Here is a 26,841-nt window from a genome sequence, read left to right on the forward strand (position 1 = left end):
TACAATAACACGCCTCCTATCAGACCTTTTCCCTGGATGCCACTGATGCATTTAATCCTGTTTAATTATTCCCTGGGTGCCTATCAGAAGCTTCTGCCTCTGTCCCCCGAGTGACTGGAGAGGGAGATAAGCAGCAGCTCCTGATAAGAGGACGACAGCACATCATTTTCACTCTGATATATATTTATTGGGAATGTTTTTATCTCCACTCGTCAGCCTGTGATTGCTTCACCTCACAGTTATTGATGTGTCTCCTATTGATGCAAGCCCCTGCCCTGCCTGAGTCACATGGCTTTGTTATGCTAATGCCGTACTATAAAATGAAGAGCAGCTCCTTCACAGACATCAGAGCAGACAGTGTCATCCTGAAGAAGCTGCCCACTTCACCTGCAAAGACATGGCCCCCTTCTCCACCAGCTCTTCCTCTGTCCACCACGAGACCTGTGAGAGAGACAACATCAAAGTGAGTACTGCGGGGTTTTTTAGACACAGGGTCATATTTTATGTATTCTGTCAACATTAATCATGAGCTCACTTGTCTGTCTCCTCTTCCTCAGCTGAGAAAACCTGTTGTGGAGAAGAAGCGCAGAGATCGCATCAACAGCTGCATCGAGCAGCTCAAACTCATTCTGGAGAAAGAGTTTCACAAGCAGGAGCCCAACTCCAACAAGCTGGAGAAAGCCGACATCCTGGAGATGACCGTGAGCTTCCTGAGGCAGCAGCTGCAGTCAGGCCTCTGTCACACCGACTACACACAGGGCTACTCTCACTGCTGGAGGGACTCCGTGCAATTCCTCTCCAGCACAGAGGCCTCTGTCACTCCTCTGGAGGGCCTCCAGCAGCAGGACCAGAGGCTCCATCAGCCCCAGAGAGCCAGCAGCTCCACCCTCAGGCCCACCACACTGCAGGACAGCAGCAGCAGCAGCAGAGGCCCAGTGTGGAGGCCTTGGTAGAGACTCTGTCACACAGACACTCTGAGACCTGAGGGGACCTGTGCTCTCCCTCACTATGTAGGAAATATATTTCCAGCCTGCTAGTTCATGGTGTTACTGAGGGTTTTTAGTGTTTCATCATATTGATGAGAAGATAGGCATTCTAACCTCTTAAGCACATCTCCTCTCAGTGTTCATGCCTCACAGTGAGGTGATTATCAGTGTTTGGTTTCTTTATGTAGATGAAGGAAGTAAAGTTAAACTTGTTCTACAGTGTAACGTTTATGTCACATTATGTCTGAAACCACAGTGGTTCACTGAGCTTGTCTGTTGTGACTTATTGACCTTTAATAAAGGAACAAAGTATTTAACAAAATGAAAGGGAGCCGCTGCACTGTCAATCGTTTGTGTACTTTGTGTATAACTTTCTGGTGGACTGTATTGTAAGTAAATGCTGTGTGTTGAAAATGATAAAGAAAATGTTTACCACAAGTTAAATTCGGATGTTAATAAAATATACTTTCTTTTCTTAAAATTTTGTGGAGATGTATTAATTGTGAATAAAGTTTTTATTCAATCCAAAAAACAACATGACTTAGGATGACTTGCTTTAAGGTTATGGTTAGTAATATTTACAGTTATATCGCTAATAAATGACTAAGCAAGAAAATGATTGAAGAACAGGTGCGTGTGTGATCAAAATTCATATTGTCATATTAATCTACAGATTCCAACAGATGTAAACCTCTGTTTAGTTTGAAGGCCTTTCACATTACTTGTGCTTTAATGTGTCTTTCTATCTTCTTGGAAGGAGCTCTAGATAACAGAATTCAGATTGATGTTTTCTTCTTTCCTAATCAAAGAAGGGAAATGTCTATATTAGGATTTTTTTTTTTAAATCAAGACACAACTTTTAATTGCAGTATTATGTGGGTTTAGAACATCTTGATATCTGTTGGCTCTAGGACCAAACGTTACAAGATCTTCTCCAAAAGCAAAAAAGTTCAGGATAGATTTTTCCTGGATTTTGGGGGCCAATGCTGATACAAATATTAGAGATTTAAAAAAATTCTGTTTCTGATAATTACCCAATATCAATATTCAGGCCAACAGTGCACTGAAAACACAAAACTTCTCTGAGCATCATTAGAGCATTTTGCTCTGTTCAAAAACAGTTTTGAAATCTGCACATATTGACCAGAATATATAGATACTAATATATCTGTGTAGGAAAATATCCGCCAATTTAATCGGCCGACAGATGTGTCAAACAGGCTCTAATGTAAATCTGCCAAAATTTCAGAGACACTTTCTAATTTTTTGCAACAGTACTTACACCAGGCTCATTTACTACATGAAATAATAAACATCAACAATCAGGTTTTTTTTCAATGATTGTGTCTTTTTATTTTTAATTGTCATACAAATGTTAGAATTCTGTAAAAATAGCCTAAATGTGATAGCAAAACAGAAATATCAACAACCCATCACAAAATGCACACACACACACACACACACACACACACACACACACACACACACACATGCATCACCATCATCATCATCCTCACATATACAATTTGGCATAGATAATTCAAAAGAGAAGAGAAATATTCTCAGCAGCAGCTGTCAGTCAAACACAGTATGGCAGATATTATACTGCAACATCAACCAGTCCAAAGATAAACTCCACTGGAGTAAACAATCACTTCACAAGATCTGACAAAACTATGCAAAAGGAAAAGCGAACATCAGAGTCAAAGGAGGACAATCTTCAAATAAATGAGAGCCTTCGCTTTTACTTGTCCATCAATGTGATGAGACAATAAGGAAACCCACCATGAACTAGCAGGCTGGAAATATATTTCCTACATAGTGAGGGAGAGCACAGGTCCCCTCAGGTCTCAGAGTGTCTGTGTGACAGAGTCTCTACCAAGGCCTCCACACTGGGCCTCTGCTGCTGCTGCTGCTGTCCTGCAGTGTGGTGGGCCTGAGGGTGGAGCTGCTGGCTCTCTGGGGCTGATGGAGCCTCTGGTCCTGCTGCTGGAGGCCCTCCAGAGGAGTGACAGAGGCCTCTGTGCTGGAGAGGAATTGCACGGAGTCCCTCCAGCAGTGAGAGTAGCCCTGTGTGTAGTCGGTGTGACAGAGGCCTGACTGCAGCTGCTGCCTCAGGAAGCTCACGGTCATCTCCAGGATGTCGGCTTTCTCCAGCTTGGAGTTGGGCTCCTGCTTGTGAAACTCTTTCTCCAGAATGAGTTTGAGCTGCTCGATGCAGCTGTTGATGCGATCTCTGCGCTTCTTCTCCACAACAGGTTTTCTCAGCTGAGGAAGAGGAGACAGACAAGTGAGCTCATGATTCAAGACATTTGAACTGATGTGTAATCCATAAGAGAATCTCCTGTAGTACTCACTTTGATGTTGTCTCTCTCAGAGATCCTGATGTGGTGAATAGAGGAGTAGGTGGAGCAGGGAGCCATGTCTGCACAGGTGAAGTGAGCTGCTTCTTCTGGACAACAGTGTAAGCTCTGATGTCTCTAGAGGAGATGCCTCTCATTTTATACTGAGACATTAGCATAACAAAGGCATGTGGCTCAGGCAGGGTTGGGGTTCCCACACTCTGACCAGTGGGACTCCCAGCACAACAATGGAGGGCATGTCAATAACTCAGAGAGCATGTATCTGTGCCTGGCGTGTTTCCCAAGATAAGCAACAGGTAATTAACACTTTATCAAGCAGACATCTGAGAATTTATCATAGGCTGACGGTCAGAATTGGATTTTTTTAGATGCATAATATCTCCCATTGGGGGGTAACTGCAATTAAAGACCAAATGCTTTGCAGCAATAAAACAGTATAAGCTGAGCTCTCATTGTCTCTTCAAAGAAAGCTTCATTTCCTCAAAAAGCACTTTGCTACTCAGACAGGAGCATTTATACACGTCAAAATGTTGTTCTCAGAGGAGTACATGACTCAGCAGTCTTGGTCACAGGCTCTTAACAGCCGTAACATGCAGTGAAATCTTTGATGCCAGGCAGTGACCATGAATGTACTTTCAATAAATGTACCAGGCTAGGTCCATATATACGTATGGATAAAAAAAATGATAGTCTACATTAAACGCACTTTGGAAAGAGACTAAGGGGAAAGGACTGGGTAAGCAGTCATTAACATCACATTGTGATATCAGCTGGCTGCAGGTGAAACATGTCGTTTTCCACCTGTTGCTTATCTATCTATTAATCTATCTATCTATCTATCTATCTATCTATCTATCTATCTATCTATCTATCTATCTATCTATCTATCTATCTATCTATCTATCTATCTATCTATCTATCTATCTATCTATCTATCTATCTATCTATCTATCTATCTAATCTATCTATCTATCTATCTATCTGTCTGTCTGTCTGTCTGTCTGTCTGTCTGTCTGTCTGTCTGTCTGTCTGTCTGTCTATCTATCTATCTATCTATCTATCTATCTATCTATCTAATCTATCTATCTAATCTATCTATCTATCTATCTATCTATCTATCTATCTATCTATCTATCTATCTATCTATCTATCTATCTATCTATCTATCTATCTATCTAATCTATCTATCTATCTATCTATCTATCTATCTAATCTATCTATCTATCTATCTATCTATCTATCTATCTATCTATCTATCTATCTATCTATCTATCTATCTATCTATCTATCTATCTATCTATCTATCTATCTATCTATCTATCTATCTATCTATCTATCTATGAATCTATGAATCTATCAGTCTGTCTGTCTGTCTGATTTCTGCAGGCCTACATGAAGGAAAACTGACAGGTATTATACGTACATTTCTAAAATTGTACTATCCAACTCCTATTCATACCCAGAGCACATGATGATATGAAAGACAGCTATAATAATGTGCATACCTCTCGGAGAGTCAGTTGGCAAAAAGATAAATTTTACTTCAAACTATTGGATATTAGATTATTTTGTATTCCATGAGTTTATATACAAGTTAGTCAAGGAGTTCTGCTGAGAAACTGTAGGCAGCCTTTAATCGCAAGTTCTTGTCTTATTTCCCCCAAGGGTCTGCAGACCCTGTTGTAAATGAACTGTGTCAAATTAGTGTCAAGTTAATGGCATTATGAGGGGGCTGGCAGTGTGCCTCTGAGGGCCTCCATCACTGGCCGGCCCCAGATGTGAAGCTGGCCTTGTGGGCGCAGTGTGAGTAGTCCTGTCTCCCCAGTTTCCCACCAGCCCCCAACATCAGCGTAAATGAGCTACAAAAGCCATGCCGCTCCTCCATGCTCCATTGGGAATGTTAATTGATCTTTTGTTGCAGCACAAACAGAAACTCTGTGTGCTGGTCCATGTGGGAAAAATCAAGTCTACTGGCTTCATTGCTTGGCACAGGGCAGTCTGCACGGCTGGAATCGGTGTTGACTCTTTTAATTTAAGTTTTCAGCCACAAATCTACTGCGGTGAAAGAAGTACTTAAAGTTTGAATTAGGTAGTAATGCAACAGAAAATACAACTGTTACTTAAGCAAAGGTAAAGAAGAAAGCAGAGAATTCAGATGGTGGCAACAATTTGACCCCAAAATAAAAGTTTAAGCTGTAAATGGTGCACAAAAGTGCAAACTGAGAGGAATGGAGCATTAAGGTATTCATGTACAACAGGTATGTAAAACCTGGTAGTAGGAAATCAGTTTAATAATCACATGCTCCTTTATTGACATAATAACCGTTTATCCACAGGTTTGTTACCTGTGGACGTTTTGGTAGTGTGTTCAAAGTCATTACAATCACCCTGATGAATATTTATCATCACCAATTTTTGACCTCTTTCTCATAGTTTATATGTTTAGTACATATCTCCTCTATCTCTCCTCATTTATGTCTCCACACTCCTGTCATCACTGAAACATTTACTGTCACTCTGTCGCATCCTTGCTCGGCTTTGTTATCTGCCCTCGTCATTGTTGACATGTTTGTGTGAATTTGTGCCTCCTCTGAAAGTTAGTGTGCACTACGCGGCTGCTGGGGGTCTTTGTCCACAAGTGTGTGGGAAGACGAGTTTCCCTCCCACCAAGCCGCCTGAGAGCCCTGAAATCCTGCCATAAAGTATCGGCCTTCGCTCAGACCTGCGGCGGCGCAGAGCTGCTTCCCGTCAGCCATCTCTCTGTGAGTGTGGTATCTCCCGTTTCCCACACTCTGCGCCTATTCACTGGCCCCGAGATGGGAACAATAGAAGTGTGTCTTGTTACACATCACATTAGCTACGGTGTTTGATCTCCTGTTGAAGGGGGAGGCGAGGCAGCTTCAGCCAGACCATCTGGCCTGGCAAACTAGAGCCTGAGAAAGTCCCAGGCATGCCACTTTCTCCACAACTTCTGTGCCCACAAATAGTAGTGAAAGACTTTTGTGGCACTTGAGACATAATTCAAGCAGGAGACAACATACCACGACCACCACAACAGAGGAAAGTGGGTGTGTGACTTGCAGGGGTGTCTGCATAGTCAGTTTTTCATTTTTTTTTTTTTTTTAAAACACCTGTTCACCAACAGGGTCAGATGAAATGTTAATGATCCCTGTGGGAAATAATGGATCAAGAAAAAAAACAAAAAAACTTACTGGGAATGAGACACGAAAATTACCTGCAGTTACATCAAATATTTCCTGAAGTTTGATTATATTTCTGAACATACAGGTGCTACAAACACAAACATATATTTACAACCATTAAGAGTTATAATATAAAGCCAAACACTGAATGTACAGTAACCACTATTCAGCACCATTACACCTGCGCACAGATTTTATTACTGCCTGCATTTTGTTACCAGAATAAACATTTGTGTTCTTCTTTGCAGAATTCCACCAAAGAATAAACAATCTTGTACATTTAGTCAGTGTTACTCTTTAAATGATGAAAACATGTTTTTAATTGGAGTAATACAGCCAGTCTCTGTTGTGTTTTAAATGTATTTTCTCCATTTCTTTTTTCTTTGCAACTATTAGAGCAGTAGAGGGCTAAAAGATAACTATGTGAACAGGCAGAGGCAGCTATACTGATCTGACAAATGGGTAAATATTTACGCAAACAGACCTCTGCAGTCACTCTGCACCACTGCTCCCTTGAGCAAGGCACAATAGTAAAGCCGTTGTCAGTTTGGTACTCTCTGGTATGACTGGATTTAAGTGTGTAGTCTTTAATGGGACGACTTTGAGCAAAACACAAACTCCAGCAGCTCATCTCTGAACTTGAAGTCATTAATTATTCATTATTGCATTTAGTCGGTTCAAACGTGAACATTAATTCATAAAAACACGTGAAATTTGTCCTCTGCAGTTTTCTGCAAAAAAAAGGTAAGAAGACCACTGTTATGTTTGCAAAACTTCATGAGAAATTTTCCATTTATTGTTTCAAATGTTTAAGGGCAAACTTCTCAAGGAAGCAACACAACAGATTCTTTTCGTAAAGATTCACATCAGTATAAAAGACCTTTATAAAAGGTATTCATTTGAAGATGAAAAACATCTATTAGGAACATCACAAGGTGACAGGTAACAGCTTCAATATCAGTAGTAACACTCCTTCACACTTTGGCCAAATAATGGTTACAAAAAGTCATCAAAGTGTAAAGAATAATCATAATAAGATTTACAGTAGAGGCGGATCCATAGGATCAAGTTATGGCTCGTTTCTGATGCATCATCAGTAATCTGATGAAATATATCAGTCAGTGATACTCAGTATCAAAGACAGAAAGTAAACACATGAATCATGTCTCAGACAGATTTAAACCAACGTGGTTAATATAATTCAATGACTTTGGAAAACAAAAAAAAGTTCTGCGTTGTTTTCCCCACAGGAACAGTGAACAGGTCACAGAGTAAGCCCTCTAATTGATCGATACACATGGTGTACATATTCAGTAAAACCTGAATCCTTTCAGTCCTTCAGGAACTTTGGCACATTGTGCCAATTTCACACAAGTAAAACACTTAACGATTTAAAATCTCCTGCCAAAGCAAAAGGTAACAGACTTCAGTGAGTCTTCAACTTTCTGTCCATGACGTTCACAGACGTAGTTCTTCTTTCTCTGAGTGAGGGGGACTCCATCCTACCAGGGCCTCCACAGAGCACAGCTGGCCTGGCTTACACCCTTTCTGCTGACCTGATGGACTGGAGAGCCAGGAGGGGAGAGGTTGCTGGGACTGTGACTGGTCCTGCTGGGCGACTGCAGGCCCTGGAAGTGGCTGAGCAGCAGCCTGTGGGCCTGAGTCTGGACCTCGCAGTGGGACAGGAAGCTGACGGCCTCCTGCACGCAGTGCGAGTAACCATCGCTGGCCGTCATCAGGCCAGATGTCAAGGTGGCCTGATGCTGCTGCTGCTGCCAGGCTCTCAGATAGACCACGGCCATCTCCAGGATGTCAGCCTTCTCCTGCTTGGAGTCGGGCTGCTGCCTGAGAAACTCGGGACCTAGCAGGGACTTCAGCTGTTCGATGCTGGTGTTGATGCGGTCTCTGCGCAGTTTCTCCACCATTGGCTTTCTCAGCTGAAAAAAAGGAAAAAGAAAGAAACATTTAGTCCTCTTGAACATTGTTTTTTTAATTATTATTTTGCATCACAACATAATTGAAGATAGTTATGTGACTTGACAGATAAAGTGTTTACCTTATGAGCAGGGGTCAGGTGTTCCTTGCTTGCTTGTCCAAAAACAGTGGGTGCCATTGCTGTAGAGTCAGAGCGCTCCTGCTCACTTCAAAGAGCCAGTTGAGTCTGAGCTGCCTTGTCCTCTGCCTCAGCGCTGTATTTATACACCCAAATCTCCATATGAATGTGTGAGTCTTAGGCTTGTTGGAGTTTCTCACAGTCCCCGGGCCAATGGGAGTGCTGGGAAGGGCTTTGAGGAACGCAGGGCTGCCACATGCTCAATGAAGTGTTTATAGCTGTGGGGACAATGAGTGTGTCTCCGGGGAGCAGGTGGAGGAATAGACTGCGAGAGAAAGAGCCTGGGGTGGAGTGGGTAGGGAGGGAGAGGGAGAGAGGGAGGGTGTAGCTGGGAGACTGACCCAGTGCTTGTGCTGATATGGGAAAGTGGTGACCCCAGAGGGAAGCATGCTGCTGTCTCATGTCATCTCCACCGCCACGTAATTGAAGACAAAGTGCCTCTGCCACCAGGCACACGTGGGTGTTACAGAGGGCCAGCCATTAGAAAAGACCAACATGAAGCCACTTCCACCAGTGTGAAGCAGCCAGGCTTCCCTCGCGAAACTGCGCAACAGTTGGAGACGTCTCAGAGGTGAATGGAAAAGGAGCTTCTTTCAGTTTTGGAAATGAAATAAAATCTGCTTGATGGAGAAAAGAGAACATGTTGACTGTGTTGTTTTTGCTCAAATACTAAAATCAACCTTTACATTTTAATTTATATTTCTTCTAACTGGCTCTACAAAAAAAAACAAAAAAACAACTATTAGCTGTCAGAACTAAAACTGCATCTCTCACACTTTCCTGGTTAATCTTTGACCTGATCTTTTCTTTTGTGTCCACGCAGTAAATTTTACCGGCATTACAGGTGCTTCTTGGGTTCAGTTTTACCTCAAAATAGTGTGGCTCCACAGTTCGCTTGTTTACAACCCTTTACAGAAAAACCACAAATTTCCCATGTTTTCCACATGGGACACGTGATCACATCTGTGACATGTTTGCCACATGTTGCAACATACAGTACGATAACATGACGAAAATGTGGACAAGTTTTCGCATGTGAATCTACATTGGGCTTCACACATTACACGATTTAAAAATGCTCCGAAACCAAATGTTTCCCATGTGCAAAATACTTGTCTCACACAATCACATGTGAACAACATGAGTTTTTGCACATGTGAAATTCATGTGTTTTGTTTGTAAACTGTCTGATCCTCTTGTGTTTGGTACCCAGTCTGAGTCTTGTGTTCCTGAATCGGAGCAATTTATTATTGCTCAGATTTAGATTATTGTTGGGAAATTGATTCAATTATTTTTGTGAGAACAATGTTCTCATGACAGATAGTTGAAATAAAATGTAAAACCTAACCACACATAGGCAGCCCTGATCAAGCAGGTCATCTGCAGGATTTAGTGTTTATTACATTTTTTTTATTACTTTATCATACGGATATCTTTATTAATTTACCTAACAGTGTTTAGTTTAATAGAGAAACATAAACCCTACAAAGTGTACGAAGGTATCTTAAAATCATCATCCTAACTACGCAAGAATATACATAAACTTTCCATTCAACCGTTGGCATTTCCCAGCAGGTGTCAGAGAATAATAAATGCTTACTATTGTAAACTTTTATTGTGAAATGACTCATTAACCGTCCTTTTGAAGTTCAGCTTGTCTGCTTTAATTTGATGAAGGTGACTTGAACTGTAGAGAAGAAAAGTGCTCCAACTGTAAGCTTTCACACACAGTACATGTTGACACATCAGGAAAACCCCCCATATTCAAGACAGCCACGCTCTCATTCACTTTCCCTACCACACGCACGGACGCATGCCGCGCGCACACGCAAGCAAACACACACACACACACACACACACAGCTAGCTGGCTGACCTGCCTGCCGCTGGCCACGTCTCAGTCACACGCTCCCTTCCTGCCTGTGTGAAACGTGGGAGCCGCTGTGGTCCCAGGCTTCCCACACTTCAGTGTTAATGACTCTGAGGCCGGCTGCACAAAGGAAGTGTGCCCCATCGAACAAAGATTGAGTGACCAACCACCCCCTCCACCCTCCACCCTCCACCCCCTCCTCTCACAACACACGCACACACACACACACACACCCAGGAAGACGGGGCTGTCAACAGGGCTTCCAGGCACACCATCTGGATGGATTGTCCGCCATTGTCAGCCAATCAAGCATGGGAGACGCTCACCGTGAGAATTGGAGAGGCTGAAATAGAGACAGAAAGTTAAATAAGAAGAATAGAGTGTGTGTGTGTGTGGGGGGGGGGGGGGGGGGGGGGGGGGGTTTGGATACTTCAATGAAGTTTGTTTCCAGAGTCTGTGAAGGAAAGGGTTTAAAAACTCATATCTTTAAAAATTATAAGGTTTTTGCAACAGAAAAATAACATCTTAAGATATATATTGACATCTCAAAGACTCAAATACTAACAACACAGAAACACCAATGCATTGATTATGTGATAATTCTCCTTTTTGCTGACCTTTTCTATGCTACTTATTCTGAATCTATTCCTGTGCTCTACTCTTCAGAGGAAATAACTAGAAGCTCAGCTCCCATGCTGCTCACTTAACAACTCGGTCCCTCATTTTGCTAAAAGAAGAGACGTGTTGTAAACGGACGTCACAAGACGTCCTCGGGCAGATGTTTTGCCTCCACGTTCCCACCACATATCACTCCCCATCGATACAATAATGAGAATATCTCCCTTATTGTGGAGCATTAGATGAGCGACAAGGGCCCAGCGAAGGGCCCCTCCCACCTATTTGTTTGGATTGGGGCCATTGTACCCCATGAATTCAACTAATTCATTCACATCCTATTGTCATAACGTTGCTTTGTGATTGGCCAAACACTGTGAGAACCGCCATCAAATTAAATCGAAGGGAAAGTTGGCACAAGTATATAACCGAGGGAGGTCTCGGTGGGTGAAATCATAACGCTGAAGGGCCTGGACTAACTGGACCACATCTGACTACGTGTTCACCATGAGGGATCAGCACACAACGTAAGCTCAAATATAGAAAGCTCAGCTCGCCTCACGTCTCTGAACTTTTGTTTCATTCAACATCTTTCTGGTGTCGTTGTGGTATGCTGGTTTTGTTCCGGCAGCAGGGCCGAAACAAACTATAAAGGTATGCTTTGGCTTCCAGGCAGATGTCCAAAGTGATGTGTAAAAGGTCAAATTCACAAAAATTACCAGAGATATTTTCTCGTGTTTAGCATTTGCAGCTTTTTTTGGTTTAGCCAGGTTTTTGAAATCTCTAACAGTTCTGCCTCCACACTGACACAGTAGAGGTCAATCTCCAATGACAGCTGTTTTTATGTCAACGATTCTTCAGTAGAAACAAAACTCTGAACAGAAATGTTGTTTCAGTTTCTTTAATTTCATTTTTCAGTGCTGGGAGCATCACAAATGCATTTTAACAAACAAAAACTGGCTTCTAGCCACTATCAATAAAGAGGAAGTGTTCTGTTTAAATGGTTCCTGTGGATGTGGATTCATGCAAACAGCTGAAGTCTAAATCTTTTCTTCGTATCCAGCGTTGATCAGATGTTTCTCTGTCTCTCTCCTCAGCATTTGTAAGATGATGATTTTGGAAAGGAAGTGCACAGACAGAGCAGTGAGGCTGCGCTCAACACTGGAGAGCCAGCTCAACACGGGGGTGTCTGGCTCGGACATGTGGGACAAGACGGTCTCCTTCTTCACGGTGAAGAAGGCCCTCATCTTCCCCAACGGCTACACCAAATCCTCCAGAGAGGCCATGAGGCTGTTCCCCTCACCAGCTGAGGATGTGGCACCGCTGTGCTGCCAGTAATGAGCAGACACACGCACACAAAGACAATATGAGACTGAGTATGGGGGATATCAACGAGCTTTGAAGTGCTGAATATAACGGCACATCCTGAAGAAGTTTCACATGGAAAAGATTTTTCAGATGGAAAAAGAGAGTAAATTAAAAAGTTAGTTTTCTATTGTAAAACTTTTTTTTTATTTGGGTGTCTTTACCCTAATTAAGTTTGAACGATGGATAAGATGGACGTTTTCCACCCATCATCTATGACCATCTACACTGTGATCTTACTGGTCCACAAGGGGCCCTAAAATGTGTATTTTCTGCCTTAAACTTTTGTATTTCTTAAAACTGGTCACATAAAGACCATTTTATTTGGTATTTTTGAAAAAAAAGAAGAAGCCATATTCCTTTGTACAAAGGGGAAATGTTTATGCCAATGCATATTTTTTAGTAAATGTTAAGACATTGCGAGTGATGTTGTTTTTTGTTGTCGTGTTTAAAATGTCTCACTGAAAACCACAATTGAAAGGTGCGATATGTGCTTTCATGTGCAATTTAAAATAAACTCATGTTTTCCAACACCACTCCTTACCAGCCACTTCTGCAAATATTACCATGTTAAGTTTACTGTTAACATTGATCAATTTTCATATCTGACACATTGGTGTCTTAATGAATATCGCCCTCCAGTGGCTGTTAGACAAGAAGACCTCACTTATAATCCACAGAGCAGCATCTTCTTGTTCATGGACTCTCAAGCCTCCGGGGGGGGAGTTTATATTTAAATAGTCCAAATCCAATTTAAGATTTTTTTTTCAGTCTTTAAGTGTTTATGTTTCTGAGTGGATTGTGTTCTTATTAAATATCGAGAAAACACCATTCATTACTTTAGATTACACAACAAGTAGTTCCGACCCAGAGATCTGATTGGTCAACTGAACTTCAGGAACGTGCTCCAATCACCATGACAACACACCCTGCTCATCACGAGAAATATCACTCCGCCTTCTCAATGGGAATATATAATGAATTTAATTTCATACACACTGTAATGATATTTTTACTTGTAGGCCTGCTAACTGTGACTCATTTGGCAAAACCGGGTCTCTTTTGATAGATTTTTATCTCTCCGAGCAGCCGTACTGTAACACTACAGATAGCGGCGCACTTTAATAACACATGACACTGTGCTAAAGTCTTAAAAATACATGACTCCATTGACATCTTTTTTTCATCGGATATCTTACTTACAGCGAGATTGAGCGAGCTAAGCAGTTTAGTGTTTCTATGTGCGTATTTATTCAGTTGAGAAACGATCTCCAGAAAGCAATAAAACGGACTAGATCTTGTCTCGGGTGCTACGTCGTTGCTAAGGGTCGGACTACTTCCCGGAGTGGTAACCATCGCAACCGTTTTATTCGTTTCTATTGAGGCGACTAATTGTTTTCCAGTTGTTAGTCATAGCCCACGCATTGCCATGGAAACGGAGATCACGCTAACAAAAAGTTTTATATTTTGAGAGCGATTGGCCCCACAATATGAATACATTTTGTTTACACATTTTATCTAGTTGGTAACTTGTTATATGATCAATAATAACGTTAAACCACACCCTTAAATGAGCCCTTCATTTCTAGAGGGAGCAGGTCCTCCTACACGGAGTTCACCATGTTGCACCGCCACGTTGCTACAGCAGCCCGGAGGGGACAAACCAAACACTGGTTCATTGACACTGTAATTTATCAAACAGGCTCCGGAGGGGAGAGTAAGGAGGGGTGTTCAGTTGCATGCAATCTGCAATTTCACCCGAAAACTGCAGCAGCTTTGTCGGAGGAATCAAAAGGAGGTTGACAGAGAGGTTGTCAATGTGCCCCTGTTGATGACCTTTAAAATGTCAGGGCTCTAATTATTAGTATTCTAGTTTACACTGCATTTTATTCTCAAAGTGCAACACGTTTTTTTTTTTTTTTAGAAAAAACCTCTAAGACTGAAGAAAAAAAAGAGAAGAATATAGCAGATATCTAAACTAATTGAAATGTAATTCTAGAAAAAAAACATTTAAAATGAGTTTGGATTCTCCTCAAACAATTGTCATATGATGGGTAGAGTACAAAAAAAAAAGTGCTGTTTGATGCAGAGACAGGATGATGCATCCTTTTAAAGACTGTAAACAGCAGCTGGAACAGAAGAGGTTACCCTGGATCAGATTTGGAATTATTACGGCTTTATTAATCATAGGCTAAATTCAAAAAGCACACATTCAGCAACAGTTAGACATTGTAGCAGCGGGAATAGGCGAATTAATAATAAACTGGGTAGGAACTCCACACCATGCATTCAGCTCTCGAGTACAAGGACGCCGTTTTAACCGTCTGAAAGTTAAAAAGTTGATCAACAGCTGAGGGTCAAACTCAGCGATTCTTTGCTTTCCAGAAATCTGTTGTGGGAATTGACACAATTGTGCTGCCAGTAATTCCGTGGAAAACCAAAATCTAAATTATAGAGCACAGAGAGGTTCGCGAAATAAAGAAACTGCAGGAGAAGAAAAACTGAACCAAAAAAACATTAGTCAAAGAAAAAGTGTTAAAGAATATTACATAGGTCTGTTTTATTATTAATTTAGACAAGTCTGATATTTCACTTCAACAGATGGAATCTTCCACAAGTCCAAAGTTGACTTTATCATCAAGGCTTTTCTGCGTTTTGCTTCGGAGGTTGATAAAAGAACCCTCACACATACACACTAAATATTTGTTTTCCTGTCCATCACTCAAATTCCAGTTTGAACCTACATGTGGACCAAACAGCAAAAAGCCCAGAGGAGAAGTACAGTTAACTCGCAACCATGTGACAAAGAAACCTTCTGCCATTTAAAAAAGAAAAAAAAAAGACCAGAAACAAACTTAAAGCAAACAAAACAAAAAGCAAAACGAGATAAAATCAAATGCCACTCTTAATACGAGGTGGGTCAAACCCCAAAACAGTTCAGTTTCCTTTAACATTGCACCCCGATATTTAGGGGGAGGGATTTAAAGCCAAAACGATGATCATCCCAAAACAGAATTCACGAGTTATTCCCATCAACCAGACAATTATTTATCATTTTAACAAGAATTATATTCTCTCAGATAATCTGTGATGTCAGAACCAAGGTGATGTTTCAGCTTTGTTGGTGGTGACTTGTGAACCAGAAACTACCTTAGACGTCTCTGACTGTGGTCGGCAGAGTCCTGCACCTCGTCGTGTCCTCGACTCCACACTTTGGATCAGAAGTGTGAATTCTGTTTTAGTGTGTCCTCCCCAAACCGTTAACAGCACTGTGTTTTCGTGTTACATGTTACAGAGATGTTGCCGAAAGTGAATGACTCTTTTTAAACTACACATAGTTTCTGCTTACAGCAAATTTGAAGATGTCATAAGGGGGTGGGAGTTGAGTAGGAAGCATGGTGTATACTCTTTGCGTGTACTCAGTGTGTCAGTGTGTAAAAAGAGTATTTCTTTTTTCAGTTGGTAGGTGTCCCAACTTTATTAGCAGGGCGGTTGTGTGTTGGAGGGGTGTGGTTTGAGGTTGGCCATCAGGGCAAAGAGTTCAACAGATCCTGCAGGAAGAGGTCTGGGTCTGGGATTTCAGAGAGGAGACCTGCAAAAGAAACATGACGTCAAGTTTCACAACACTCAGTTAAGAACTTCCACCAGACAAGAATCAAGGGCAGTAACGAATGAAAAAGTAGAGCTACAATAGAGACATCAGTCCTACCACATAGGTCCTTGTAGAGTTTCAAAAACAACCCTTCGAAATTTTAATGTTGATAATCGGGCAGTTCTAATGTGAATCAGGTGTGTATGTATACTGACCTACAACATCAAAGAACTCTGACAAGGACTCCGCGGGCATGAGTTCATCCTGGAAGGCCCTGAGCACGCGCTCTGAGGCCTCGTAGATGGGCATGTCGTTGTGACGGACATACTCTGCCAGGGAGAAGGACCAGCCACCCTCTGTGTTGCTCGTGGGTACTTTCTGTACAGCCCAAACCAAGAGCAGAAAAAGGCATCGAGGTCAAATACTGTCGCTACGATCTCTACAACAACACCGAGAGTTCAAAGACTTGAACACTCAAAGTATCACGCAACACCATCAACATGCACAGTAGTTTGAAACTAACATTTACCCTGAACATGTCGTAGACGAGATCCACCAGGCCCCAGAAGAGAAGAGGGGAGCGATAGACTGCATATTCCTTTGGTGTTTTATCTGTGAGTCTGATAACAAAAGAGAAGAACAGGATGAAGACTAGAGCGTATTTCTAGATAAACTGTATTTTTTTTCCCCGATATATCCAAGTCCTAAATATAGTACGCAGCATTCAGTATTGTTTTAATTCAGATCTGCTTTAAGCAAACATCAGTTTAACACTGATTAAACAGGTTCTTATTGTCTTTAGTGGCCACCCTGAAAACCACACACATATTACAAATGAATAATTTGATATTAAGTATTTCCAACTTGATTGAAACTGAAAGTTTTTAAATCGATATGGCAGATAAAAGACAAATCAGGACAGAAAGCGAAGCGGTGTCATACTTGTTTGTGCAGACTGCCGAGACTTTGCGGGCGTGTGTGGTGACCAGGAGTTTTCGTAGGAAGTATAAACGCGTGTTCCTCCACCGTTCAGGTGGCATGATGTGCATGGCCAAGATGGTGAAATAGTGCGGTCCTTCAACATCGTATGAGCTTTCCACCCATTTCTCACATGGATGCTCCTGGAAACTCTGCAGGTTCTTCTCCTCTCGGGATGTAGCCCTTGTTCTACAGGGACACGATTTACAAATTGCAGTTAAGTAAGAACTGGAAATCCACGAGACATAACACCTAAAAACTTGAAGTAGGGGGACTTATGGTTTATGTCTCATCAACCACTGTCCCACATCAAGCTGCTCAGCTTTGATACTGACTGAATGTCTGATAAGAAAATATACGTACGTGTTGAGGACGTAGAGCACAGTGTGGATGATGTAGGGAATGAGGTGGATGTTGCTCTCTCGGCCTCCACCTCCCGTGTCCACGCTGAACGATTGTTCAGTAGCAAAGCGGAGGAACAGCAGTTTGGTGTCGTGGATGTTGAGTTGGTACGTGGGCTCCCGCTGGCCTGTGCACTCTTGAAGATATGTGTTGTGCCTGTGTGAGACAAATCCGGTTGAGAATGATCCACTTTGTGCCCCATGAAGAAAACGTTTGGTCCCTATAGGTTTGCTGATGCGTGATTTTACCTTGCTAAGCATGTAGCAAAGGCCGATTCTGGCACATGTGGCCCCCACACAGGAAGCAGTCCGTTGCACTTGGTGTTGGCGTTCTGGAGAGCAGCACTGTCCCACTCCTCTCGCCCACGAGCCAGCCTGACATAAGGAGAAGGAAAAATAAAAAGCTCATCAGAATAAATGAAAACTAAGGCCACAGAAATAAACTTTACTCTAAACATCAACATTGCGGTGCATGATGGTGTTTGTTGCTACCTGACAGCTGCCAGATGGCAGTCATAGTGGACTATGTTAAAGTGCGACACAGTGCTGTAGCCCTGCTGCTTGCGAGGCTTGTTTTCAAAGTCCTCTAAGGACACACGCTTTGTGAAAGTGTAGATACCGAGGACTTTGGTTGGCTAGAGTGAGAGAGAAAAGTAAGGACATGAATTAATTCAGAACAACACACGTTTCAGCAGAACAAGAAGACTGACTAGTCATTTGAAACCTGGTCTATCATTTCATCTACATACAGTTACCACTTTTAGCTGCTAATACTCAAAATAATTTAATCCAACCTGAAGAGTCCAACACAAGTCATCATCTACAACTTCGAACCACTCAAGTTATTCTACAACATTTCCAATAACCCCATTAGCTTGGTAAAATGTTTTCGACCAAATACATTTATTATTTAAATGATGTTATCCACATATAATCCCGGATGTTTAGTTGTACCTGGAATTTGTAACCTTCTCTACAGATACAGCAGGTCAAGCCCGGCTCCTCTATCAGCTCCTCCATTTGCTTCAACAGTGAGGTCTTCGTCACCACCTGCCCCTTCTCATTAGTCTGAAAAGCAAACACATAAATGCACATTATAACACTGGGCTGTGTTCGTGAAACAGACAGTAGAAGAGATACATATCTGCAGAAATTAACAACATGAGTAAAAATGAAACTAACTGGAAACTGTTAAAAAAGGAGGGAAAAAAAAGACTACCGTCATGCCCAATGTTCCCAGAGCCTTCTGTCTCATGGCCATCGCCATACGCTTCTTCTCGGCTCTGGTCTCTCTGCGGGCCGCTTCGATCTTCAGATTGACGTCACTGTGCTCCCTCAGAGCCTCGAGAAGGTTCTCTGCCAGCGTGCCGATGCCTTCGTCGCTGGATACCTGCTCCAGCTTGTGCAAGTTGGTTATTGAATCTGTGCCTATCAGCACCTAAACAAAGAAGAAGAAGACAACATACAGTCATGTTTGGTAGGAAGGTTTGTTTTGTTTGTTGTTTTGTTGTCATTTCCAAATCAGTTGTTGGTGTTGAGTTTGCAAGCTGGGTCAAATATTTGAATAGCTCGTCTCATAATAACGGTCTTAAGGAATCATGTTGGGCTTTAAGCAGCTACAGCTGAGTTTTCCACTCAAGATATTTTGTACCTGTGTGGGGGGATGCTGGGTAGCCAAACCACGGAGCAGTCTGAGGATGAAGGGGAGAGCTGGTCGGGAGAGGAACTTCTTCCAGACATCAGCATCCAGACTGACGAGAGTTCAGAAAAACAAGACAATAAGCACATAAACTTCATCAAATCAAAGCTTTTGACTGACTATATTCAGGCACTTGAAGCAGTAAGAAACATACTTTTTGGCATTTGGGATATGTTTCTTCATGTAGTCCAGTGCACTCTGTGTGATTCCTTTCTGGAGAATGAGATCTTTCAGCTGATGGCCGTTGCTGTTGTTTTTGATTCCAGCGGCGATTTTACAGAAGCAATCCAAAAACACTTTGTCATCTGCACTATGCTCCTCGTCGTACCTTAGAAAGAAAAGTTACAGTTAGTTTTACAAACTTTAATACCCAAAGACTGCCAGAGGAAGTATGCTTCTCAGAGCGCCACAGATTTGTCTCAAATGAACAGCCTGATTTGATCATTTCATTTTTATCTTTAAATAGACCTGAACATAGCTTCATATATGTATTGATTTGTAAGTGAAAGGCTGATGCCCACTTGTCAAAGCTGCAACACGGTTTGAATCGTTCCACCAGAATCCTCATCTTCTCCAGTTCACCGAAGGACAGGTAGGGAATGATGCGCAGCAGACCCTGCAGCACGCTCGGGTTGGAGCGCACAAACGGGGTGTTGATCTGATCTAACAACATGACGAGCTGATCTTTGTCTCCAGTGAGCAGGAGGTTACCCTGCAAAAGACAAACCAGGCCCCATTTAAATCAGACAAGAACCACAATACACTGTTTTTTCAAGCTTTGATAATATCACGGTGTCCAAAATCTTGATTCTTTTTATTCAGGAGGTGAAACCTGCTTTAGATTCTTACCTTGTCCTCTGAAATCTCAGCATTGGCTTCATCCAGAATGATCTCCATTATGCTCAGAACTTGCTCTGCTATAGAGGCTCCCCCACTGTCTTTACTCTCCTGTTCTGCGACTAAAGCCTGAGGGAAAACAACAATCAATTTTCCTGTGGATTCCTGTTTTATAAAATCCTGCTTAAGATTGCAGCAGAATTTTAATTTGATAGAATTGTCCTGCACCAGAATCAAACCCAGTAAAATACACAGGCGCTGTAACTCTCACCAGGTTCAGAGTTCCCAGCATGACGTTGAGTGTGTTCATCTCTGGTTTGACGAGCTGCTGCCTGTTGATCTTCACTTTCACACAATAACTGAACAACTTCAGCAAAACCTGAGTGAGACAAATTCACACTGGTCATCTCATCTGTGGAACAAAATTATAAAGTGCTGCCTTTGCAGAAACCCAAGAAGAGAGTTCATACTTCCAGACAAGTTTAGTATGTTTTGAAAATCAGAGATCAAGGAGCACTTTCATATTTTAAAAGGCTTTCTGACAAAAAATATTGGCTTACAGTGAGCAGATGTCTTCCTTGTTTAAAATCTTTGATTCCAGAGAGCCGGCTGAGCATACACTCCAGTCCTCCACACTGTGCCATGACTCCCGCCATCTTGTACACTTCCTCATCATCCTCCTCCTCATCTGTAATCAGGTCAGGTAAAGCAGTTTATCTTTCAATTGTGATTAAAAATTTTGCATTCATCTTGTGCATGCAGGTACAAGTGATGATAAAGAATATGAATGTAGTATTAAAGGCAAACATTTTTTTTTTTTTTTTTTTTTAGATTAAGATACACGTGAACGATCAATGATTGCCTCTGAATTCTAAACAAACAGTAAATTAAAATCGAACCTGTGGTCGAGTCCAGTGACTCGATGAACTCCTCAGTAGCATCTCCAAGAAGACCTCTCATTCGATAGATGATTCTCATTGGTTCACCCTGGAGGGAAAAAAAGGCCAGTAGACTCCATGACTATCAGTAAGTGCCTTATTACATGATTTTTTTAAAGTATTGTAAGCATTTAATAAAAATCTGCACAGTTACAAATGTTCTTAAAAGTGGAAATAATTCACTGAAAAACTGAAAGTGACTCTCACCTCATTTGTAGGGCACCACACCTTCTTGTAGACCTCCACCACTGACAGATCCAAACTAATGATTTTGTTGTTTACCAGAAGCTGAGGGAAAAGAGCAATATCTGATCAATTTCTTGTAATATGTCAGCGTTTAGTATTTCATAACACGAGAGTTTGATCACAGCAACATCAAAGCAAACAGAGCGACTCAAGTATGAGGTTTGTTTACCTCCATGCCACTGTCGTCTTCCAGCAGCGCCACCAGGTCGCAGTCTTGGCAAATCTTGTTCTTGATGTCCCTCATTAGAGGGCCGATGCCGGGCTCATTGCTGCTGTAGGGGTTTCCTGGCATGCGGCCCTGCAGGAAGTCCTCCTGCTGAGGATCCTTTTCCAGGGTCACGAAGAACTCCGTCACCTCGTTCTCCTCCTGGAAACGGAGGATGAAACAAACGCTCCAGATGAAGGCAAATTAACAGCTACACAGAAGTTTTGAGCATCACTGTGTGGGACCTTTCTGATGATGCATCACAGTCAGGGCTGTATATGATTTTTAATTGATAGGACTGTAACAGTAATGTGGGATTATAAAAGCAACTAGCGCTCACATTTGAAAGCCTTGAACCAGTAAATGTTTTGCTTTTATTTTTTTCATTATTATAACATTACGTAAATAATGATTTGATTATCGTTGTCGATGAATTTTCTGTTGATTGCCTAATGGATTAATTGTTGTAGCTCCTTAATCAAGTAAAGGCAACTTACAGGGTAGATGATGCTGCACAGCCTCTCGAAAATGAACACGGGTGTCCTGTAGTCATCCAGGTCGTACCGCTTCGCAGTCTCTATGCACACTGCCATGAAGGCTTTGGTTTCAGACTCGGTACCTATGAACAAAAATTGTTTACATTTCTGATGTTTAGCTATACACATTAAATTTTTAAGACAATTTTCTTATGTCTCATTTCTATTTTTAATATTTTTTTCACCTATTTTGAGTAATGGGAAAAACTAAAATAATCAATTAATCTAAGCAATGAAATCTTGTCCGAACAGTGACTAGAGCAAAATGCGATTTCATGCGAGTCAGTACAAACCTGTGGTCATGTCTTCCAGCATTTCGAGCAGCATGTCCTGAGTCTCATCGATGAGCTTGGTGCGCTGCACCACCAACTTCCTCAGACACAGATAGCCGTTGAGCACCGTGCCGACCAACCTGCTTTTGAAATGCCGCTTAATGGACTCCACCTCCACGAAAGAAGAGAGCAATCCTACAACGGCACCAAACACACAAAAGTCTCCCTTAGACCGTGCTGTTCCCTGTAATGTCTAATTTTATGGTCAGATGAACAACAGGACGCAAACTAACATACCAGTCAAGCTCTTGAGGGCGTAGCCTTGCTGCAAGTCTGTGCTCAGTGTCGCCTCCTCCAAAGCCAGCAGATTGGCTATTTCCTGATGAGACAAATAAATTTAATATCCGTATAGATACCAAACATAAAAAAAAAAAAAAATAAAATAGAAGATGCACTACATTTTGTCCTTGAATTTTAATTAATTTTACTGCATCTGGTGAAACTTAAGTTGATGAAGGTTAGACATATTTTCTATGAAAAACATAAAAGTTATCTTTCTATAAAGGTATATTCTTTTGAACTTGCAATACCTTGGTGATCAGGTTACCGATGTAGGGCAGGACTCCACGGGCAGCCAGGTAAACCTTCCAGTGTGTTGGCTTGATCAGCTTCTGATACAGGCCCAGGTACTCCACTGCACACTCTCCAGCCACACTCAGCTCATCCAGGTAACTAACAGACACGCATGTTTTTTTTTTTTTTTTAAATGATTATAACATTCCTTTTCTTGGTTGAGATATTTACTGGCCCTTCTGTAAACATATGAAGCAGGTAATTTACCTGAAAATAGCAGCTGCATGACAACCTGTTGTGTTCTGTATCAACATATTTATGACTTATATTTACTAATGTCAGCACTAACTAATACATTTCATACTATGGCACAACCTATATTAGATTTCTGATAGAGGAATTTGTATTTCAACATTAAGTTTTAGAAACAATAATGTTTTATTGGCTGATATTGCTTTTTTATAATTTATATATATATATGTATATATTTATAAGTATAAACAAAAAAGCACCTGATAGCGATTTATCTGCAATTACCTGTAGTGATGCCAAATTTAGCCAGGGTTTTGGCCTGACTAAATTTCATACTCACTGCAGAGTAAGGAAATCTAATTTATGTTTAGTTCGTCCCTAACACAGCATGTGATGTTTGTTAGACCAGCAGGTTTAGTGTTTGAGACTCCTACCTGGTGAGTAAGTCCAGGACTTGTTGCTTGCGGCTGGGGATTGTGGTGAGAGCCTCCACAATAGTACAAGCTGCCTGTCTTGCAGCCTGGGTGGCCGGTGTGAAAAGAACCTGCAACAAAAAACATAAATTAACAATTTTATTCTAAGAAGCACCAACTGGTTTGTAAAATTACAAGCCAAAAAACAAACCAACACAATCCAAGTATCTCAACTTTCACCAAAGACTTTTTTATTTTTATTTTTACCTGCCGTAGCCAGTTGTTGTGGCTCAGTTTGAGCAGGCGGGGGAAGAGGCCGTCGCCTTTTCTGGACCTCATGAACTGCTTCCACTTCCATACATACTTCTCTAGCAGATACTGCTTCCGCAACTCAGCCTTCCCCTGAGGCTTCGACACCGTTTCCTGGCCTGTGGTCATGAAAAAAAGTTCAACAGTGAAAAGCTTCATCATAATGAGTTTTCATTATATCAGTGAAAAAAATCAGACTCTCTTTCAGACACAGATGTGTCTGAACATTTGTTAGAACCAATACTTACATCTTGCTGGGAGACACTTTTTCCAGGCCTCATAAGATGCTTTGGGGTCCTTCTTGAGCCAGAGTTGCGCCTGGGCATGGATTTCATTACTGTAAGGCCTGACTGTGGTCAGGGACTCAATAGCAGCATCCTTTAAACAAAAGCAAAAACACGCACGCGCGCACACACACACACACACACACACACACACACACACACACACACACACACACACACACACACACACACAGAGCAGTGTAAGAGAACATGATGCAACCGAGTGGTCACTGACAGACAATGGAACTAAGTCTTCAATATGCTGTGTTTTTGTATTTCAAACCAGCAGGAAATACCACAGGTTAAAGTAGAATTAATACAAAAGTACTTTAAGGTGCAAAGGCATCGAAGGCTGGAAGATCCTGGTTCCAAAAATCCCTGAGTCCTTTTCAAAAAGTGTCAACGCCTCTCTAATCAATCATTTTTTTTCCCAACATGTGTTTGCAGTCTCAATCACTAAATTCAGACCTTCTAATAAGGGTGCTCATAGTCATTTTGGAAATGATTGTCTTTGTGGTTGAGGAGTAACACTAAAAAAATTTCAGAAAGTTTAATGTTACTTGATAACTGCCGTGTTCGCACAGGGTAGCCAACATTAGTCCATGTGTGGATCAATCAATGTTTCTATTAAGGTAGTATTCACTGGAGTCTGAGATAGTGCTGCATGTTTCCAGTGCTTGAAAGGAAACACTCGCTCGCTTGATTTAGAAAGTCCAGACTCAAATGAAAAAGATGGTGGCGACTGTATTGAGAGGTTTGTCTTCTTGATACCAGCTTTCAAATTGTGATTTGGTATTTCCAAGTTTGGTGCAAAAGTGTATTTGGAATATTTACCTTGTTCTTCTTGCTAGTGGGAGCAGGGGGCTTAATCAGCTTTTGCAGGATTCTCAGGCACATGAGAGTGATGTTCTCCACAACTACAGGTGTCTTTATGTTCACTGACATGAGGAATAGACTGAGAGCTACAAAATGGACAAAAAAATACAATCATTTTAGAGAGAAGCCTAAAGTGCAAACAGTCAACAACATCTGTAACACAATAATGAGCCATTTTAGGAAGAGATTGTTTCAAGTGTTGAGTCAACCAACAATAAATAATCTCTCTCCTCTCTGATCAGCACTGACGAAAGTGCACAAGACAGCTTATGAAATATTAGTAATGAGGTGAGAAACTGTCCTACTGAATGACTCAAAGAACGTCAGTCTGCAGGGCTGATGTAGGATGTGATTGGATGTGATGTGATGTAGGATGATGAAGGACGTGACATACATTTACATTTATTAACTACACCAATGTTCTAGATATAACTATTGCCACAACATACATAAATATCTGGAAAAGTCAGATAGACTAATACATTATCTGCTCTACCTTAAATTCAACTCTACAGATGCAGTAAATAAAGTTAAAAATGTTTAATATATGAAGTTAAATATTCAGGCTTACCACAACGCAAGCGTAACTCCCAGCATCCTCCCTCTTTTGAAATGGAGTCTGTCAGCAGCAGCATTTCATACTGCAAATTACTGACCTGATAGGAAAACAAAGACGATGTGTTCATATCAAAACTGAAAATTTTCCAGCAAAGTTAAACCCTCCAACCCAGCAACTCTGCTGTTTACATAGAAACAGAATCACTATGTTTCTTTAGCTTCATTTATTCAGCTAGCAGTAGGATTGTAAGATGACATACCAGATCAGGATTGGCCCAGTGACCTTTGAGGGCAGCTGACACTTTGGCAATGATGAGATCATTCATCTGCTGAGTGGCTTCTGGATGATCTCTGAAACAGGAAAAAATAGAAGGAAACAACAGACACAACAATTATTAAGTAGCACTGCAACATACTGTATATACACAAAGTAAAGAAGCAAAAAGTAGACATGCATTTAAACGTACCAGTGCTTACATGTTGCAATGCAGAGTGCCATGCTTCAGCCACTAAGCTGTAAGTTATGTATCAATAAACTTTCACTTAACTCGTACTTGACTACTAGAGGGCAGGTGAAGGAGTAATGTACCTGGTGAGCAGACAGACCAGCTGGCGCACCTCCTCCCTCATGGCTGCTGTACCTCGCCGCAAGTTATACTCAAACAGCTCACGGATGAGACCCTGGAGGACCAGTATCTGCCGGAGGGCTGGATTAGTGGCCAGTGCGCGGAGTAGTGTGATACAGTGACCGGTGACAGCGGAGGCACAGCCATAACACTTGTTTGAGGAAGTGTGGCCGCAGCCCAGCACAGACAGGGCGCGGTATTGACTGGCGGTGAAGGTGGGCTGGTGGCTGCTGCTGCTCCGGGATGACTTGGTGGCGGCTTCTCTCTGCTGCAGGTCATACTCCAAGAGCTCTTTGCGGGATGCGAGCACTTTCTGTAAACAAAAAGAAAGGGACACAGTTATAGCTGAGCAGGAAAAAAAGTGCTACAAACTGCATGGAAAGGAAAACCTTTCCCTCTCTAACCTGTATAATCTTAGAGAGTTCGTCAAATGATGTCTTGCAGTCTCCACTGTACTCTTGAGCCAGCTGTTGAATGTATCTGTTCACATTTGCAGAGGAAGTACCGAGTCCTGCACCTGCTCCAGTGTCATCCTGAGACCGACAAAAGAACAGAGACAATACGATGAGGTCAAACTGTGGAAGTGAGACTGAAACAAAGAATAATCAAAATAATGTACCAGGCACGCGTGATGTAACGTTAGAAACGGCACAACTGTAATTTCAGTTAATAGCAAATATGATCAAATAAACATCCATAACATTATTTGTGCACCCATTTCTCATCCAACAT

General features: G+C 41.7%; 3 protein-coding genes and 1 pseudogene across 10 annotated transcripts in view; 1 reads left to right on the forward strand and 3 right to left on the reverse strand.

Moving 5' to 3' along the window:
* The first annotated feature begins 299 nt into the window (after positions 1 to 299).
* LOC138193314 (transcription factor HES-5-like) lies at positions 300 to 963 on the forward strand (annotated as a pseudogene).
* A 1,898-nt stretch (positions 964 to 2,861) lies between these two features.
* her12 (hairy-related 12) lies at positions 2,862 to 3,507 on the reverse strand. Its single transcript, XM_069141168.1, is given in 3 exon segments — positions 2,862 to 3,254; positions 3,344 to 3,453; positions 3,456 to 3,507. Coding segments are annotated over 3 exon segments (555 nt in total).
* A 3,108-nt stretch (positions 3,508 to 6,615) lies between these two features.
* On the reverse strand, positions 6,616 to 8,706 carry LOC138192935 (transcription factor HES-5-like). Its single transcript, XM_069140631.1, has 2 exons — positions 8,609 to 8,706; positions 6,616 to 8,489 (listed from the first exon to the last, which is right to left on the reverse strand). The coding sequence occupies exons 1-2, from the start codon at positions 8,663 to 8,665 to the stop codon at positions 8,055 to 8,057; spliced, it is 492 nt and encodes a 163-aa protein (XP_068996732.1). The 5' UTR covers positions 8,666 to 8,706; the 3' UTR covers positions 6,616 to 8,054.
* Positions 8,707 to 14,668: 5,962 nt separating this feature from the next.
* ubr4 (ubiquitin protein ligase E3 component n-recognin 4) overlaps positions 14,669 to 26,841 on the reverse strand; it is a 51,574-nt gene continuing 39,401 nt past the window's right edge. For all 8 annotated transcript variants that reach the window (XM_069141219.1, XM_069141217.1, XM_069141215.1 and 5 more), the window contains 30 exons: positions 26,514 to 26,642; positions 26,073 to 26,422; positions 25,744 to 25,834; positions 25,497 to 25,581; positions 24,884 to 25,011; positions 24,014 to 24,143; positions 23,724 to 23,884; positions 23,478 to 23,587; positions 22,809 to 22,950; positions 22,516 to 22,597; positions 22,240 to 22,413; positions 21,908 to 22,029; positions 21,375 to 21,572; positions 21,167 to 21,247; positions 20,921 to 21,008; positions 20,582 to 20,709; positions 20,293 to 20,400; positions 20,034 to 20,150; positions 19,706 to 19,896; positions 19,339 to 19,512; positions 19,137 to 19,236; positions 18,705 to 18,923; positions 18,440 to 18,553; positions 17,978 to 18,120; positions 17,735 to 17,860; positions 17,448 to 17,642; positions 17,049 to 17,273; positions 16,636 to 16,726; positions 16,322 to 16,484; positions 14,669 to 16,106 (listed from right to left, as the gene is read on the reverse strand). In XM_069141219.1, the coding sequence (XP_068997320.1) occupies positions 16,042 to 16,106; positions 16,322 to 16,484; positions 16,636 to 16,726; positions 17,049 to 17,273; positions 17,448 to 17,642; positions 17,735 to 17,860; positions 17,978 to 18,120; positions 18,440 to 18,553; positions 18,705 to 18,923; positions 19,137 to 19,236; positions 19,339 to 19,512; positions 19,706 to 19,896; positions 20,034 to 20,150; positions 20,293 to 20,400; positions 20,582 to 20,709; positions 20,921 to 21,008; positions 21,167 to 21,247; positions 21,375 to 21,572; positions 21,908 to 22,029; positions 22,240 to 22,413; positions 22,516 to 22,597; positions 22,809 to 22,950; positions 23,478 to 23,587; positions 23,724 to 23,884; positions 24,014 to 24,143; positions 24,884 to 25,011; positions 25,497 to 25,581; positions 25,744 to 25,834; positions 26,073 to 26,422; positions 26,514 to 26,642 (4,230 nt within the window). In that variant the 3' untranslated portion in view covers positions 14,669 to 16,041. The remainder of the gene's footprint in view (positions 16,107 to 16,321; positions 16,485 to 16,635; positions 16,727 to 17,048; positions 17,274 to 17,447; positions 17,643 to 17,734; positions 17,861 to 17,977; positions 18,121 to 18,439; positions 18,554 to 18,704; positions 18,924 to 19,136; positions 19,237 to 19,338; positions 19,513 to 19,705; positions 19,897 to 20,033; positions 20,151 to 20,292; positions 20,401 to 20,581; positions 20,710 to 20,920; positions 21,009 to 21,166; positions 21,248 to 21,374; positions 21,573 to 21,907; positions 22,030 to 22,239; positions 22,414 to 22,515; positions 22,598 to 22,808; positions 22,951 to 23,477; positions 23,588 to 23,723; positions 23,885 to 24,013; positions 24,144 to 24,883; positions 25,012 to 25,496; positions 25,582 to 25,743; positions 25,835 to 26,072; positions 26,423 to 26,513; positions 26,643 to 26,841) is intronic.

This window comes from Embiotoca jacksoni, unplaced genomic scaffold (genome assembly GCF_022577435.1).
Source record: "Embiotoca jacksoni isolate LCO1_2020_lvr unplaced genomic scaffold, fEmbJac1.0.p SCAF_9, whole genome shotgun sequence".
NCBI lineage: Eukaryota > Metazoa > Chordata > Actinopteri > Embiotocidae > Embiotoca > Embiotoca jacksoni.

Excerpts from the sequence above, each read along its gene's own strand:
- LOC138192935 (XM_069140631.1), bottom strand. The coding sequence starts at position 8,665 with ATGGCACCCACTGTTTTTGGACAAGCAAGCAAGGAACACCTGACCCCT. Across the intron at positions 8,490-8,608 it reads ACCTGACCCCTGCTCATAAG|CTGAGAAAGCCAATGGTGGA; the intron begins GTAAACACTTTA and ends CCTTTTTTTCAG.